This window comes from Cucurbita pepo, chromosome LG04 (genome assembly GCF_002806865.2).
Source record: "Cucurbita pepo subsp. pepo cultivar mu-cu-16 chromosome LG04, ASM280686v2, whole genome shotgun sequence".
Lineage (NCBI taxonomy): Eukaryota > Viridiplantae > Streptophyta > Magnoliopsida > Cucurbitales > Cucurbitaceae > Cucurbita > Cucurbita pepo.
In genome coordinates this window covers 8,858,076-8,871,946 of record NC_036641.1, presented here as the reverse complement: position 1 = coordinate 8,871,946, position 13,871 = coordinate 8,858,076, and the positions used below count along the sequence as shown (strand labels likewise).

Sequence of the window (13,871 nt, the reverse complement as noted above, 5' to 3'; positions counted from 1 at the left end):
TTATCAATAATTTTTAAAATATGTAATAAAAAATAAAACCATATTTCTATAAATAATATACCATATAAAAACAATGCTTAAACTAGTTCTCTCAAACAAGTTCTAAACTTCCAGTATAAAGCGTATTTACGTAATCCATAATATCAACAAATTCAAATTCGAATCAAGTCAAGTTGAATTTAGCTAAACCACGTACCTTTGACTAAGAGATCAGGTTCGTATCCACGATCACGAGGTCACGAGGCTCATGATGGGCCAAATGCACCCATTTTAGAGAGGTCCATCCACTAATAATCAGCTGAAAATACACTCCTTTTTCCACCCAACATTGTCTTTTTGCAACATTTTCCCCAATCACTGGTCGTTGACTTTTGACCATTGACTTTGATACCACTCATCAACTTTAGTTCCCTCCCCTCTGTATATATATAGTTATGAACATATCAGAATTTCAAATGTTCCACAGGATTTCATCTTCTCTTCTCTCTCACTTGAAGCTTGCTTCTACTGCATCCATGCCAGATCTCTGTCTCCTACCTGTTCGTACCCGACTCATAATCAATATCTTCTTCTTCTTCTTCTTCTTCTTCTTCTTCGTCGCTCGGATTTTATCGTGTCCCGATCAACAAAAGCAAGCTCTCCTCCTCTTCAAAGCCTCCCTTCTCTCTACTACAAATTCTCCCAACGCCTCCATCCCTCTCTTCTCTTCTTTGGATTCATGGAACTCGACTTCGGATTGTTGCAAATGGGACAGAGTTGTGTGCTCTTCTCCGGATTCTCGCCCAAGGATGGTTCGAGGTCTCAATCTTTACTCTCTTGCTTTGAGGATTACTGATGATCCTTTGCCACTTGATGCTAAAGCATTGGTGCCACTTTTCACCATTAGAAGCTTGATGTTACTTGATCTTTCTTCCAACTTCTTTGAAGGGCAAATCTCAGGAGCTGGGTTTAGTAATCTAAGTAAGATGGTTTCTCTTAATCTGATGCAGAATAAATTCAGTGGCTCGATTCCTCCACAGTTCTATCGTTTACGATACCTTCAATTGCTCGACATGAGCAGCAATTTGCTCGGTGGAGCTCTGACTGCAGATGTGAAGCTTCTTGGAAACTTGAGAGTTTTGAGGTTGGATAGCAATTCTTTAACAGGGAAACTTCCTGACGAGATTGGCGACCTGAAAATGCTGCAGAAATTGTCGATTCGTAGCAACAAATTCGTCGGCGAAATCCCGGCTTCAATAGTCAATCTGAAATCTTTGGAGGTACTAGACATGAGGGACAATCAGTTCACAATGGGGATACCTTCAGATATTTGGACTCTGTCCAACTTGACTTATTTGGCTTTAAGCAATAACAAACTGAATGGAACTATTCCAACATCAATACAGAAAATGGAAAAGTTGAAAACGCTGGAACTGCAAAACAACTTACTTGGCCAGTATATTCCGACGTGGTTGTTCGATATGAAAGGGCTTGTAGATTTGTTGATTGGAGGCAATTTGATGACTTGGAATAGCAGCGTTACAAGCTTAGAACCGAAGTGCATGCTTTCTCGACTTTCGTTGAAGTCGTGTGGGCTTGTAGGAGAGGTCCCTGAATGGATTTCTTTGCAGAAGGGTCTGAATTTCCTGGACTTGAGTGAAAACAAACTAGAAGGAAGTTTTCCTTTATGGCTTGCTGAAATGAATGTTGGTTCCATAATTCTCTCAGACAACAAGCTTTCGGGTTCTCTTCCTCCTCGTCTCTTCGAGTCACTGAGTCTGTCTGTTCTCGCGCTGTCTAGGAACAACTTTTCTGGAGAACTGCCTGAAAACATGGGTGATGCCAATTCTATTATGCTGCTAATGTTGTCTGGAAACAATTTTTCGGGTCGAATTCCAAAATCGATCACGAAGATTTATCGCCTACTACTGTTGGACTTGTCAGCAAACAGACTATCAGGGGATACATTCCCAGTGTTTGATCCAGATGCATTTCTTTCATACATAGATTACTCTTCAAATGAATTCTCAGGCGAAATTCCCACAACATTCCCTCAGCAAACTAGGATTCTTTCATTAAGCAATAACAGATTTTCTGGAAGCTTCCCCAAGAATTTAACTAACTTTACATTCCTCAAACACCTTGATCTTCATAACAACAATATCTCTGGTGAACTGCCCGACTTTCTTTACGAAAATCCCACGCTTCAAGTTCTGAGTTTGAGAAACAACTCCCTCGCGGGTTCGATCCCAAAAGGAATTTCCAAGCTTAGTAGCCTACACATCCTTGATCTCTCCAGTAACAATTTGGTTGGGGAAATTCCAACTGAGGTAGGGGAACTAAAGGGAATGGTAGAGACACCAAGCACGGCCTCGTCTCTCTCTGAAAACTTCTTCAACATCTTTATTGAGTTCAATGACTTGATAGTGAACTGGAAGAAGTCAACTTTAGGTCTTGCAACTCGTCCCAGTCTCGACATCTACGCACTATTAGACTTGTCAGGGAACCATTTTAGTGGAGAGATTCCAGCATCAATTGGTAATCTGAAGGACATAAAGCTTCTCAACCTGGCATACAACAACCTATCTGGCCATATACCATCAAGTTTTGGGAACTTGGAAAACGTGGAGACCTTGGACTTGTCTCACAACAAGCTCTCGGGTTCGATCCCAGAATCACTAATCAAGCTGCAACAGTTGACGATTCTTGACTTGAGTAACAACGAGCTTAGCGGCAAGATTCCAGTTGGGGGTCAGATGGACACCATGAACACTCCAAGCTATTATGCTAACAACAGTGGTCTATGTGGAATTCAAATCCAACAGCCATGTCCAGAAGACGAGCAACCGACAAAACAAGCTGAGGAGGAAGAAAAGCAAGAAGTGTTTTCCTGGATAGGTGCAGGAATTGGGTTCCCAGCTGGCTTTGTGTTTGCAGTGCTAATCGTTTACATCTCTGGGTACTTTAATCCACGAACACCACATAGACGCATCTTTCGAAGGTCTACAAGGCGAAGGCAATGAGTTTCAATGATCCCATATGTAGGAATCTGCTCTGGTTCAAATAGTCTGCACTTTAGAAACATTAAAATGCAGCAAAACAATATAAACAAATTGCAGATCTCAGACATTATGCATCAATAATTTAGACAATCATGGAAGCTTAGAGTATAAGTAGTGGCCTCATGAGATAACATTCAGTATATAATTTACAAAGCAGAGAATTCTTTTGCCAATCAAGTGAAAAGTGAAATTTGTTCATGTTGAAGAATTAACAACATTTTCATAAAACAAATAAATTAGGTACATTATTGGTAAATAAAGCTCCATTTTGCCTTTCATTCTCACAACATATTCTAATCTGAGAAATGAAAACAAAGAAGCATCAAAGACCTTTCAGGATGAATATGATTGTAACCGACATTAAGCGGGCTTCGTTAGCTACTTCCTCTTCTTTTTTAAATTTGAAAATCTAAGCTACTGAGAAATTTCATAAAATAGTACAGATGCAGCTTCCATTATCCTCGTCTTCATAATCCGAATCTTCATCTTCACTGTTGCATAAGAAAAACATGTACACGCACACGCGTACACGATCAGTATTCAGTATGTATAGTTCATTCACAAGAAAACAGCAGCCATCATGAGGAAAACTCAATAAGCAGAAAACAGCAGCCATCATGAAGAAAACTCAAATTTGGGCATTCCAATCCCATCAGTTAGTTTATGAACTTTTCCAAGGATTTCGGAAAAGGGACACGAAGCATCATCTCAAATATCTTTAAACTGGTATGAACATCTAAAGCATCAAATGTAATTGCAGTTCCATCCTTCTAAGTACATATTATTTCATCATACCTCCAATATTCAATCGAGTTTCGGTATGTTGTGTTAATATGAACAGATCATATTGTATAACTTGATATTTAAGTAACTTGGGAATTCCATACTAATACAAGATCTAATCAAATAATAAATCAATGAAAGAAACAGCATTTCAATTATTTTGATGACATTAAATCTTCTCAAACTCAATTCATGAGATGTCAAGATTCTAAAATCAAATAACTAAATAGAAGGAAGACCCTGAATTTCAATTATTTGGATGATATTCGATCTCCTCGATCATGATTTACGAGATGCTAAAAACAGAGATCACACCTTCTCCACTCCTTCCAGGCTCTTCAAGTCTCAAATGAGAAGAGAGAGATTAAATGGTAAGAGATATTACCTAGCTTCAAATTCCCTGATCTCGGCAAGTTCTTTGCCTGAAAAATCCATCCATTGTACAGTTTTTACATGCTTCTCCTTTGAAACGCCTGACCGTGAATTCGGCTTCCTCAAACTGCTCTTGTTTCCAAACTCACTCTCTGGCCCTTTGTCGCGCTTAGGTTCAAGGGTCTCAACACTGGAACCAGAAGTTTCGATGACTGGCACATCTCGTGAAGGCAAATGTGGTGAGTTTTGCAAATCTAATGATACTGATCCAGTGGAATGTATATGAGGGGAAGGTTGGCAAAGGCAAAGGGATGAAGGACAGTGAATCTTACACATCCAAAACCTCATTAATATCAATTTAAACAACAAAAATCGACTACTTAACTACTGAATCACTTGTAAACTTAGCCCATTATTTCACCAACAACCAGCAGAAACATGAATCTGAATGAAATCACCAGCCACACTAATAATAATCCATAGCTCTAAAACTGGAAATGAAGAAATCCGAGTCCAAAACGTGAACAAATGTTACAGAATCAAACTCCCCTGCCACAAGGGAGGAATCACAGACGAGAGATGGCTTCAAAGAAACTCTTGCGAAATAAGGATCGACGAAAGATCAATCGGAGAAGGCAAGTAAACAGAAGATTGAACAGAAAATTCCTTCGATGAGAGAGGAAAACGAAATGGGAATCGTCCCACGCAACCTTTAAAGTTGGGCGGAAGGCTATTGCTCCATAATTGATCTTGTTTTGATTCCCATGAAAGATACCTTTATGATTATGGAACACTAATGCAGAGAAAATAAAAAACGTGCGGCATAATCAAAAGTGCGGCCATACCCTATTTCTCTTGATCGGAATTTCATCCACCATTGCCCGAATTGAAGAACAGGGCGAGGCGAGGAAAGAAAGTGAAAGTGACTGGATGAGGAACTGAGATTCTGAAGTGGCAGAACAATGGGAAGCGGATTTGGATTGGAATTGTAGCAACTGAGATCGAACGCACAATCGAGAATTCACAGTCGTTATCAACTGTCCAAAATTATTCTTCAATTTATCTAACTTTATTTCTGGATTGGATATTATTCTTTCTCTTCAACTTTCTCATCTATTTCGATTATTTTATTATTTTTAATTTCATTTAAACCTAAAAATTACATTAATAAAAATATTTTTTTAAAAAAAATTAAAAATATATTTTTAACTTTCAAATTTTCATTAATATCCTTAAATTTTTTTATTTTAAAAAAAATTATATTTATGAATTTCAACATAAACATTAATATTCTTAAATTTTTAAGCAATAAAAATTTTAATTTTTTTTTATTATTATGAATATATTGACAAATATTAAAAATAAATTATTTATTTGAATGTCGGATATTTTATATACTCTACGTGAGTTTTTATTATTATTATTTTTTTTTTTTATGGTTGGAAAAACAATATAAACAAAAGACTCGATTTAGACTCATTAATGATTTGTTTGGTTCGATTGTGCAAGTGATTGTTAAGAATCCAGAGCATTCAAAACTATTTCTTTGGAGTCCATACCCAAACGAACCATAGTTAGATTAGCTAAAAATCATTTATGGATAAAAGCGATCCATTATTATCCATACAAACAAAATTTAAAATTAAAAAGAGTGGAAATTACAAAATTACCCCTAGGTAAAGTTTCTCGTTTTGTCCTATTCTCATTTAAACTTTTACTTAAACTACACAAGAAATTAAAATTTTAAAAAAATGTTTTTTTTTTATAATTTTGGCTATATATATATATATATATATATATATATATATTTTTGTTTTTGTATATTTTTCATTTCTTGTTATTTTATTTCAACTGGGCCAGCCCATTTCTTTGATTTGGGCCAGCCCATTTATGTTATTGGGTCGGCCCATTTATTTGGTTTGGGCTGATTTCTGCAACCCATAAAGCCCATCTACCAGCCAAATTTTGTTCGGCTCATTTATTTAATGTCTCTTCCACCCAATTTCCATGGAACTCCACAATTTACAATAAATATTTTATTATTTTCCCAAAAATTAATAATTGAAATATCACTTATTTATGAGTAAATACATCGTCATCTTCTCTTGTCTAATTAAAAAATATATATATATATATATATATATAATTACAATTTATAAAGACTAATATTTTATCAATAAAATTATTTTTTCAAATTTTCAGCTACTTGCTGTGACGCACTTAGCGTGACCTACGGGTGACCCGCCAAGAAGCGAGGGTAATAGAAATTGTAACGGCTACATGCTTTTCCATGTTCGATGACTTTTCTGTTCTCTTTTTTTCTTCGGGAAATGGGAATTTTCGTCCTCCATTTATGAAATTACGAATTTACCCCTGTTGTTTCCCACCAGCCTTGTTTTGTCTGTTACCGTTGAGGTAATGTTTCTTAATTAATATTGTTATTTTCTTTAAAGTTAATTTTTATAAATGCGTTTTTGGAATATTCTATTTATTCTTCCACTAAATTGGTAGTTTTCTTTTAAACTAATTACAAATTTATTAAAAAAATTATAATTTTTTTTTATTTAATGTGAACACATATTAATTTAAATTTAATTTACTATACAAATATATATACATATATCTATATTTTATTATCCAACCATTTAAAAAAAAACTTTTTAAAATATATATTAAAATCGAATGTCTATTTTTAATTAAATATTTAAAAATAAGTAAACAAATATTTTACGAACTATTATTAAAAATAAATATTTAAATAAATGACTTTAATAATCCAACTAAAAAATTTTATTATAGATTGAGTTTATTATTTAATAAAATTGTTCGAGTCGAAAATTTACCTTCAGAATAATTAAATTTTATCTGAAAATGTCTCAATTCGTTTTAACTCAACTCACAAATATTCTCAGACATAAATACGATTCAGTGATAATATAAGTAATTACCGCACTCGGGCTACATTGAACGGGAAAAAATTCACATTGATTTTTCTTTCGCCTTTAAATTTTCAAATTTAAATTTGTTTTATTTTATATTAATTAATATTGTTTTATTTTTACTTTAACAAATATAGGACATTGTATATTTTAAAGCATATTATATACAAATAAACTATATAATATATAAATTAAGACTTTAATTTAACATTGGGGCCCACTTTATGCATTGAGATTGGAGGACCGTGGGAAATCAGAGGGTGAATGATGAGTTGCACTAAGACATGACATAATTATTGGCCTTTTAATTTTTTTTGGATCCTGGGATTAAATAATTTTCTATATATAATTTAATTATATTATGGAAATTTTGAATTATGCTTCCATAAAAAGACCTAATAGGCTAAATAAAAATTATAATATAAACTTTTATCACAAAATTAATATAACCGCGAGTTAAATAAAGATATAACATAAAGTTTACAACGTGAATGTTTTAAATTATTTTTATTACCTAACTCGTGAAATTAAAGTTAATATTAGCGTTCTTTAATCATCTTTTTGGTTCAAAAAAAATAAATACTACAGTATGAATATATCGACTCCCGTCTATAATTCGAATCAAAATTTGGTAGGTTCTTGATTTCTTGGGACATGGTTATATTATTTACTCGTGGTTTGTGCCTTTTAGCATGTTTATTTTCAGAAGGTCACCTAATATAAAATTGTTTTGCCTCGATATTCTCCTATATCCCATGTGACATGGATACGCTATTTACTCGAGTGTCACAATGAACATAATTGGTCGATTCATCAGTTGAATACTTACTCAGTGAACAAATTTTTTATTTAACAAGAACCAAAGCCTATTAAACACATGAGTGATAATCCAACACTCGGGACATTTAAGGGTTATTTTGCAAGATTCGTTGTTAAGAATGATGCTCTGATACGTGTTAAAAATGAGAAACATAGGTGAGATCGAAAGTTCGATTTTCATTAGTGTTCACAACGTTCGAATATAATATAAACTACAAATTAAATGGTAAAGAAGGTAATAAGTCAATTCTCAGCTCAAAAGAGAAAACAAAGAAGAAAAAGGAAAAAAAGGGTAATTTTTTCCTCTGTTTCTCTTTTTATTTGACGGATTAAATAATGAAAAAGTGGAATGCAATGGCTAAAATTTAATGGGTGTCAGGAAAAAAGATGTGTAGCCCTCTCTTGATGATCATGATCATGTAACGTAATGTAAAATATCCAAAAATCATTCATCTTCCTCTCCCAAATTTGACCATGCAAATCCATTGGTCCTAAATCATCAGTTCCCCATTACGAAATTTGAAAACAAAATGATTTGTACAGCACAATCCGAATCGGAGGGAAAATGACAAGAAAGTGGGGCAGTTTTGTGAGAGAGAAATTCATTGCTTTTTAGAGAGTTGTGCGCGTGTGGGTTTACACCTTTCTTCTTTCTTGGTGGCCGTCCGCCATTGTTGTTCTTGAGCGAGCTTCTTCTTGTTCTTCTGGGTTTGTCTCCATTGGCGGCGCGGTAGAGGAAACTGCTGTGGATTTGTGAGTTTAAGAGGGTTTTTGGAGATGGGTTCTGCTAGGTTTAGCAGATGCAGGACCATGGAAGCTCTGGTCGCCATTTTGTGTGTTCTGGGGCTGGTTTCTCTGTGCTGTGCGGCGAGGATGGAATCTGCTTCCCGCCAGAAGCTTGAGGTCCGAAAACACCTCAGGCGCTTGAACAAGCCGGCTGTTAAAACCATCGAGGTTTGTAATCTGTATTCATTTTGGGTTTGGTTTTAGTGGATCTTGCTCTGTTTTGTTTCTAAAATGCTAGAAAATGGGGTGGAAATGGTTGGATTCCTTTGTTTTCTCGGGAACCAAACAAGGATGAACATGTTCCACTTTCTCCCCTTTTCTACTCTAATGGGGTTTCTGTTTTTTCCGGGAAAATGTTTGGATTCCTTTGTTTTCTCAGGAACCAAACAAGGATGAACATATTCCACTTTCTTCCTGTTTCTACTCAAATGGGGTTTGCTTGTAGTGGCGGTCTGTTTGGTTTCCGGGAAAATGTTTGGATTCCTTTGTTTTCTCGGGAACCAAACAAGGATGAACACATTCCACTTTCTTCCCTTTTCTACTCAAATGGGGTTTCTGTTTTTTTCCGGGAAAATGTTTGGATTCCTTTGTTTTCTCAGGAACCAAACAAGGATGAACATATTCCACTTTCTTCCCTTTTCTTCTCAAATGGGGTTTGCTTGTAATGGCGGTCTGTTTGGTTTCCGGGAAAATGTTTGGATTCCTCTGTTTTCTCGGGAACCAAACAAGGATGAACATATTCCACTTCCTTCCCTTTTCTATTCAAATGGGGTTTCTGTTTGGTTTCCGGGAAAATGTTTGGATTCCTTTGTTTTCTCGGGAGCCAAACAAGGATGAACATGTTCCACTTTCTTCCCTTTTCTACTCGAATGGGGTTTCTGTTTTTTCCGGGAAAATGTTTGGATTCTACTGTTTTCTCACGAACCAAACAAGGAAGAACATATTCCACTTTCTCTTGAAATCTCTGTCTTAACTTTCTTAGGAGTCAAACACCATACAATGTTGTTCTTATGTTTGTTCTATTGGTTGAACCAGAGCCCAGATGGGGACCTAATTGACTGTGTTCATATGTCTCATCAACCTGCATTTGACCATCCTTTCCTTAAAGACCACAAAATCCAGGTTTGTTCTTGTTTCATCAGTTCATTACCATATTTTTCTCTCATTTTCTCTTCGATCCACAAGTTTTTGTTCATCTTGGTTCTATATGTTCTATCAGACGAGGCCAACTTTTCATCCAGAATGGCTAGACGAGAGCAAAGTAGCTGAGAAAGCCAATGAAAAACCGAATCCAATTAAGCAACTATGGCATGTTAATGGAAAGTGTCCTGAAGGTACCATCCCCATTAGAAGAACCAAACATGAGGATGTTTTGAGAGCAAGTTCAGTGAAGAGATATGGAAGAAAAAAGCACAGATCAGCCCCAATACCCCCTAGATCTGCTGAGCCTGATCTCATCAACCAAAGTGGCCATCAGGTAATCATCCATTTCTCCGCTTTTTTTGTAACCGCCCAAGCCTACCGCGAGCTGATATTGTCTTCTTTTGGCTTTCCCTTTCGAGCTTCCCCTCAAGATTTTTAAAACGCGTGTGCTAGAGAGATGTTTTCACTCCTCCTCTCCAACCGATATGGGTTTTCACAATCCTCCCCCTTTTGGGGCCCAGCTTCCTCGTGCACTCGTTCCCTTCTCTAACCCTCCAATCCACCCCCTTCGAGACTCAGCCTCCTCGCTGACACGTTGCCGGTGTCTGGCTCTGATACCATTTGTAACAGCCCAAGTCCATCACTAGTAGATATTGTCCTCTTCGGACTTTTTCCCTTCCGGGCTTCCCCTCAAAGTTTTTAAAATGCTTCTGCTAGTGAAAGGTTTTCACACCTTGTTTCGTTTTCCTCCCCAACCTATGTAGGATCTCACAATCCACCCCCCTTCGAGGTCCAATGTCCTCGTTGGCACTCGTTCCCTTCGACAATCGATGTGGGATCCTCCAATCCACCCCCCTTCGAGGTCCAATGTCCTCGTTGGCACTCGTTCCCTTCAACAATCGATGTGGGATCCTCCTTCCGGTGTCTTGCTTTGATACCATTTATAACAGCCCAAGCTCACTGCTAGCACATAGTCCTTTTTGGGCTTTTCCTTCTAGGTTTCCCCTCAAGGTTTTTAAAACGCGTCCACTAGGGAGAAGTTTTCACACCCTAAAGAATGTTTTGTTCTCCTCCCCAACCGATATGGGATCTCACACTGTTCACTTACATGTAATCCTTTTCCGCTCTGATTTTCTTTTTGGGCTTGTTTAGCATGCCATAGCTTATGTAGAAGGAGACAAGTATTATGGAGCTAAAGCCACTATGAACGTGTGGGAGCCCAGCATTCAACAGCCAAATGAGTTTAGCTTATCACAGCTTTGGATATTGGGAGGCTCTTTTGGTGAAGATCTTAACAGCATTGAAGCTGGTTGGCAGGTTTCATCCTTTTCATTATCTTCATGAACTTTATAAACCAGAAAGTGTCATAACTTCTTGTTCTTCCACAAACAGGTCAGTCCAAATCTCTACGGCGACAACAACACAAGACTCTTTACATACTGGACGGTGAGCCCGACCATACATTCGATCGTTATCGTTTCTTTTGCTCAAGTTAGCGAGGCGTTTTTGTAATAATCTTTCTTCTCAATGTTTGCTTTAGAGTGATGCATATCAAGCTACAGGGTGTTACAACCTCCTCTGCTCGGGCTTTATTCAAATCAACAGCGATATCGCAATGGGAGCAAGCATTTCTCCGGTCTCAGCGTTTCGAAATTCGCAATACGATATCAGTATACTAGTCTGGAAGGTAACAGCCAAAAACAGGCCTTTATAGTTTTTGAATTAGCATGAGAGTTTCTGAAACAAGGAGAAAAATCCAATGTCCATGAAAATGATAGTACCGATGATAGATAAGCATGTGGGGGCATCAGTTTATGGTTGTTGTCCCAACCCAGCTGATATCTATACACATTTCAAATTCTTTGGCCATATCAATAGTTACCTTACAACAATAAATGAGACACTAATGAGGCGAAAAACAAGTGGCATTGCTATGTTCTTATGCTGCTAAGAATCTTTTGGCCTTAACCATGACAGGTTGGCCGAAGTAAAAAAGGGGACGATTAACTGTAAACACGAATACTTTTAGGAATTAGAGGGACCGTCGAACTGTCGTCTCCTTCTATAGATTAGTCAAAGTGTATGTAAGTTGTTTTAAACACATTCTTTCGTTGTAATCAAAACTCAACCAAACACATCGTTTATTAGTCGGGATGTATCTCCCTTACCACGTCTCTTGACGAGACGCCACAACTGAGTGTAACCGAGTCTCAGGTCCTTTCGGTTGTGGGCTTTGCATCATTTCTTAGTCAGGGTGTATCTCCCCTACCAGGTCTCTTGATGAGACGCCACAACCGAGTGTAACGAGTCTCAGGTCCTTTCGGTTGTGGGCTATTAGTCGGGGTATATCTCCCCTACCACGTCTCTTAACAAGACACTACAACCGAGTCTTAGGTCCTTTCAGGGTGTATCTCCCCTACCATGTCTCTTGACAAGACGCCACAACCGAGTACAACCGAGTCTCAGGTCCTTTCGTAGTGTATCTCCCCTACCACGTCTCATGACGAGACACCACAACCGAGTACAACCGACTCTCAGATCCTTACAATTGTGAGCTTTGCAGATCTGAAATGGTTTATTTGATTGATTTATGTAGGATCCAAAAGAGGGGCATTGGTGGATGCAATTTGGCAATGGCTACGTAATGGGATATTGGCCTTCATTTCTATTCTCATATTTAGCAGACAGTGCCTCCATGATTGAGTGGGGAGGTGAAGTGGTAAACTCAGAGCCAAATGGACAGCACACTTCAACACAAATGGGGAGCGGCCATTTCCCAGATGAAGGATTTGGGAAAGCAAGCTATTTTAGAAACATTCAAGTTGTTGATGCATCAAACAATCTCAAACCACCAAAAGGCATTGGCACATTCACAGAGCAGCCTGATTGCTATGATGTTCAAACAGGAAGCAATGGGGATTGGGGCCACTTCTTTTACTATGGAGGCCCTGGTAGGAACCCCAATTGCCCATGAATGAAAGGTGAAATTCCCATTTTACCCTCCAAACTCTTCTTCTCTCTCTGTAAACTACTACCTCTTAGAGCTAGTGTTAGGGGGGTACATGTGTCATTTTCTTGCTGATGGAAAGTTTTGGGTCTCTGGGTCATTGTCTTTTATGTACAAAGATTCTGTAGCCATGTAAGTGGTGGGGTAGGGGTAGGGGTAGGGGAAGGGCCCCAAGTTTCTTAAAAGCCTGATAGAAACAGGGCCTTTTGGCTATCAGTTCATGATGTGTGTGTATTTTATTAGTTTGTTTAGTATACTCCTCTCTTTGGAGTTGCTTTATTAATGAAGAATCAATGGGTTTTGATTGTTGTAGATTGTGAGGAATATTGTTCCAAAGATAGCTCTTATTAGGGTTTATTACGTTCGTCAACGACTCTAGAACGATTGCATAAAGTTTCTTATAAGAACATGAATTGAGATAAGGTCCACGGATCAACATTATGGTCAATTGGGCCTAGAATTTGAAACTTTTGTATTACTGAAGAATAAACGAGTCTAGAATGATTACAAAAAGTTTCTTACAAGAACGTGAATTGAGATAAGTCCGTGCAATAATTTGATTTGATTCTCCACTTTTAGTGGTATCTTAACTCTTTGAATTTCCACTGATCAACATTATGGTCGATTGAGTCTCGTTCACTATTGTTTTGATAGCAAGTTAGGTCAGGTTCCTAGTCTCGTTCAATGAGTAGATAACTTAGAGCATGCTGATCTCGTTCGCTCTCCATGCTTCCCGTGTCAGTGAAGACTTAGAGAACTATCTTTGTCCGCCATTCGGGACTTATTTAGAGCAAGCCCTTTTTATGATATTGTAAAAAATACCAAAAGGCCCCTTGTAAAGTTGGGAGGAAAATGGCAAGTGATGTGCATATTTTGTGATAGTGAAGGTCACCTTTTCCATTTCCACAGACATGTCTGTCTGCCATTTGAACCTTATCTTGTCCCACTTTCATCTCAATTTGCCTACCTTTACTACTACTT

At 37.4% G+C, this 13,871-nt stretch overlaps 3 protein-coding genes across 3 annotated transcripts; 2 read left to right on the top strand and 1 right to left on the bottom strand.

The window, feature by feature from the left end:
* Positions 1-36: 36 nt before the first annotated feature.
* Positions 37-3,054, top strand: LOC111793415 (leucine-rich repeat receptor-like protein kinase PEPR1). The gene has a single exon (XM_023675276.1). The coding sequence runs from the start codon at positions 435-437 to the stop codon at positions 3,000-3,002; it is 2,568 nt and encodes an 855-aa protein (XP_023531044.1). The 5' UTR covers positions 37-434; the 3' UTR covers positions 3,003-3,054.
* A 129-nt stretch (positions 3,055-3,183) lies between these two features.
* On the bottom strand, positions 3,184-5,252 carry LOC111793416. The gene is made up of 2 exons (XM_023675278.1): positions 4,210-5,252; positions 3,184-3,532 (listed from the first exon to the last, which is right to left on the bottom strand). The coding sequence occupies exons 1-2, from the start codon at positions 4,542-4,544 to the stop codon at positions 3,469-3,471; spliced, it is 399 nt and encodes a 132-aa protein (XP_023531046.1). The 5' UTR covers positions 4,545-5,252; the 3' UTR covers positions 3,184-3,468.
* A 3,099-nt stretch (positions 5,253-8,351) lies between these two features.
* LOC111792593 lies at positions 8,352-13,202 on the top strand. Its single transcript, XM_023674105.1, has 7 exons — positions 8,352-8,908; positions 9,776-9,862; positions 9,960-10,217; positions 11,036-11,200; positions 11,276-11,329; positions 11,424-11,570; positions 12,480-13,202. The coding sequence occupies exons 1-7, from the start codon at positions 8,732-8,734 to the stop codon at positions 12,855-12,857; spliced, it is 1,266 nt and encodes a 421-aa protein (XP_023529873.1). The 5' UTR covers positions 8,352-8,731; the 3' UTR covers positions 12,858-13,202.
* The last annotated feature ends 669 nt before the right edge of the window (positions 13,203-13,871 follow it).